Below are 4521 nucleotides of genomic sequence, written 5' to 3' on the forward strand. Positions count from 1 at the left end.
GAGGTATATTTAGCAAACTAAGAGGTGAATAGAAGTATAGAACCACCCATTGTGTATTTAAAAAAAAAAAAACGACACCACTCACCATCAGCTTGCTTATCATATCTTTGTATATATATGTAATATGCTGGGGCGACTAGTATGTTGGGCTGGCTTCGGCCTTTGGGAATGGGAGCTACTGATACTTGGGCCTAGAAGAATTTCAGTTTTCGTCCCAAAGAAAAAATATAAGTAATTTCCAGTTGGAAATAATATTCTCAGATTAGACCTGAAAATCGGAGACTCTGACCATCTCTCCTTGCCTCTCGTCCTCTCGACGCATGCATCACGACGAAACCTGTTCAGGTACTTTTCTCGCTATAACTCTCAAACTATCACGTATTTGTAACATATATAGATCTTTCGATCAATAAGCTCACATATATAGAAATTGAATGCATAGCAGATTTCGTTAAAATTTTTGACCCCTTTTGTATCAAGCAAGGATCTTTGAATCTTTGATTCATCAAGGTATCATTTTTTTGTTCCATTTCTTATTTGGGATTTTCAGGAATTTGAAGAGAATTTATCAGGTTAGTTCGGGGAATTACTGATCACCATATTCTACATTGTGTGTGTAATGCGAACAGATTAAAAATGACAGAGTTCTGCAAGATACCAGAAGCCATGGCATTGCAAATCCTATCAGGGCTGCCACCTAAATCTCTGATGCGATTCAAGTGCGTTCATAAGTCGTGGCATGCTTTGATGAAGGATCCCAACTTCGTGGCCAAGCATCTTTCCAATTCCATGCTCAACAATCTCTACAGTACTACCGGTGTGCTTTTCAAGCGTGAACATTTCAAGGTTCCCAACGCTGCCGAGAAGGGAACCGAAAGTTTTTCATTGATTAGTATCTCCAATGATAATGGGGATAGTGAGCATGATACTCATTGTCTTGTCGAAGATATTACGGAGGGACGTCAGTTTAGTGGGATCGAGGTTCTGGAGTCTGCAAGGATTATAGGGCATTGTCATGGGATTATCTGTCTGCGAAATGCCACTAAGGTAATTCTATGGAACCCAGCAATAAGGGAAGTCAAGATCACAACTCCATATGTTCCGGATGAGAACTTGGGTAATTTGGGAATAGGCTATGACCCTAAATCCAACAATTACAAAGTTGTTCACATTTCATATGGCACTCAGGAAGAACATGGTGATGGACATTTCCTTTTCGATCGACCGAAAGGAGAAGTATACACCATAGGTACTGATTCTTGGAGACAGATCATGACGGGTAGTTCAGAAACGGCAACTACTAAATTTTGGTTTCAGGATTTCCACATGTACTTCAATGGAGTTTGTTATTGGAATGGGCGAGAGCAACTTAAAGACTTTCACGATTTCTATGATGCTCAAGAGGAGTTTTATATTAGGCCAGTGATCATTTCGTTTGATATGGGTGATGAGGTATTTCATAAAATGTTGCTTCCAGATTTTGTATATGGGGACTATATGTGGTGTTATGTTTTGCGTCTTATGGCGTGGAATGAATCTGTAGCTATATTTGGCCTTGATCACGGTATAACTGATCATGAATCCTGGGGACTATGGGTGATGGGGGACTCTGGTGGAGTAACGGGGTCTTGGATAAAGCAATTTAGCTTTGTGAGCACAGTGGGATTCTTGAATACACCATTGCAATTTTGGAAGAGCGATGAGATTCTTATTGTTTCGGAAGAAAGGCGTCTCGTCTCATACAACCTCTATACTGAACAGTTTAAGCATCTACCCATTCATTTTGAAGCTGTTGTTTACATGAAAGATCATTTTGAAGCTGTTGTTTACATGAATAGTATAGTTTCGGTCAATGGTAACAACCCGCTCGTCTAGTTATGAACCATGAACGCCAAAGGTATCCATCATAAAGGGTGTTGTCTTATGCAGCAAATGCAACGTAGAATGTGATTTGGAAGTACAGGGCAAATTGATTAAAAGCTCAACTACCAAACAGTACCTGGTAATTAATATGATTAATTTTTTTTTTCTGTTTCATATCCAAAAGTTGACAAAATCTAGTTGTTATTTGTTAAGTTTCACCATTCAATTAGTTGTATAAGTAAGGATGGAATTGTCGAAACTATATTTTATTTGTATAACTAAAGAGAGATTGTTGTCTTGCTGACATTCTGAGAATTTCATAGCATTTTTAATGATGAATTGTTATCATTATGATTTTTTTTATATGCTTGCTGACGTTCTTTTGCAGCAGTATGTTGGGTGATAGAGCACTCAATCTATACCGAAAGGGACCGCTACATCCGGGAACCCACCGTCGTGTCCTTCCCTTATCTAAATTTTTGTTAATAATAAAAGAGAAAGTATAAGGGGAAAGGAATGGGGGACTAAGCCAAAAACATTTCAAAAAACAATACAAAAACAACAAACCAAACATCATATTGGACAAACCCAAAGTTTGGCCAAAAACCACTGCCAAGAGAAAATAACCTCCAAAAAGTACTAACTAGAACACCAAACCAACAACAGAAGCAACTAAATAACCAATAATAAGATATGTCAACCTTCACGATAGACATATCTAGAGGATGCATCAATACCAAGTGACAGAAGCAAAAAGTGTGGTGTAGCATCCCACCAAAAATCACCATTTGAGGCTCCATAGTTTGCCAGCACATCTGCAACAGTATTACATTCACGATAAATATGTGTGACCTAAATAATCATTTGACAAGCACTTGAGTGAGGGTTAGTTTGGTATTGTTGTGACTTGAAAAAGAAACTACTGATGCTGTATGTGTTTCGAAAATAATCAGCTGTTTATTAGAGATAGATCACACATACGCATTTGAGAAAAGCGGTTTCCCCAGAGATCTTTATCATTAACGGGCCCTAAATAACAAGTTTACCCTCATATTTAACGAAAAAATTAACTGAAGTACCAAATTATCTAATTGAGCATAACTTGAGGTATCAAAATACTATCTTCCAAACATTAGGTACCAAATTGTCCAATGGACCATACCTCAAGTACCATATGAGGAATTTACCCTTAAAAATACATGTTTGATGAAGAATAAAGTGTAGAGACAAAGAAATAGCAAGAGAGTCATCTTATTCATTGATAGGAGCCCTTTATATAGGGAATTACACAATACCAATATGGTAAGGATATGAATATATAGATCTAGTCTAACTACATATCCTATTAGCATAAGGCCAAGGCACACATAGAGAATATCCTAGAACACTTTCCCTTGTGCCGCGCGCTGATATGCCGATGGTGCTGATCTGTTGCCTCGTCAAAAACCTCGTCAAGTCACAAAAACCCTGTGGGAGAAAAACTGAACCTTGATCGTAGGAGAAAAAGAGTACAACGCACCCTTCACATTTGATAGTGACATGTATGTATGTGCTAGACTCCCCCTGAAGTTCGCATCTCCCCCTGATCTTTACATCAATCATAGGGCTCTTCCTGATTCTTACTAATCACGGAAGTTTCAACAACTTAGCATGTCAATACTTTTTAACATGTCTTCAAATGTGGTATTGGGCAATGATTAACTAAATCATGCCGTATTGTCCTCAAATGATCTTTTACACTTAGATCTTGAGGAGAAGGTCGCTTGTGAACTCAAAACATAAGTTCGTGCAGGAAATCAGGTTTCCGCGCAGCATGACCTTCAATTACTAGAACAGTCGTAACTTCCTCTAGGAAATACATATGAACGAACCGTAAACGGTTTTGGAAACTAGACTCATTTAGCTTTCCAACCGTATATCACACACATTCTGGTTCATCAGAAGCTGTTCACAAAGTCCCGTCGAAGTTGACTGTTTTGCCAAAATCAGATTCTCGGACAGATTCGTCTTACTTTACGAAAACGGCCATAACTCACTCAATATGATAGGTATGATCAAATGGTTGGTGTCTCTGGAAAGTAGACACATAGACCTTTCCAATGGTATCAATTTCACCATTTTCCAGTGAGTGAGATTTCCTATAGGTCTCGTGGAAGTTGACCTACAAAACTTGGCAGATTCTGATTTCGCTTTTGATGTGTCTTTCTTATGTAGGGATAGAATAAGCCTCAACCTTTCATACCATTAAGTATTGAAAAGGAGTTACTGTCATTACATTGGCGTTGCGTAGGCGCATAGCTACACTTAGCTTTACAACTTTTCATAGCGAATGAGATGTCAAGTTTTTTGTATTGTGTTGAGTACATTAATGCGTCTTTTTGTACTTAGATGGGAACTCCATCTCTTAACACATATTTGTCATCTTGCTTTAGACAAAACAACGGATCTCTCTTTAGAGCAAAGACCTTGACTAATCATGGGAGTATATGTAGGCCTCACTAGTTATAGAGCGCTTAAGCCGATTGATCATCAATACAGTCATCGAGTGCCTTATCGAGACTGTGTCTTCCCAAGATCTTTTTCTTCGGATGTTGATACATATTGGCATCTCTTGATCCATCAAGAGTCCATGTAAATCCGGAATGAACACGCAAAAGG

The 4521-nt window shown here is 38.4% G+C and overlaps 1 protein-coding gene across 1 annotated transcript; it reads left to right on the forward strand.

Moving 5' to 3' along the window:
* Nucleotides 1-636: 636 nt before the first annotated feature.
* On the forward strand, nt 637-1875 carry LOC101307519 (putative F-box protein At1g47730-like). The gene has a single exon (XM_004304837.1). It carries the CDS (start codon nt 637-639, stop codon nt 1873-1875), a length of 1239 nt encoding a protein of 412 aa, XP_004304885.1.
* Nucleotides 1876-4521: the final 2646 nt, after the last annotated feature.

The sequence above is a fragment of the Fragaria vesca genome, linkage group LG6 (genome assembly GCF_000184155.1).
Source record: "Fragaria vesca subsp. vesca linkage group LG6, FraVesHawaii_1.0, whole genome shotgun sequence".
Lineage (NCBI taxonomy): Eukaryota > Viridiplantae > Streptophyta > Magnoliopsida > Rosales > Rosaceae > Fragaria > Fragaria vesca.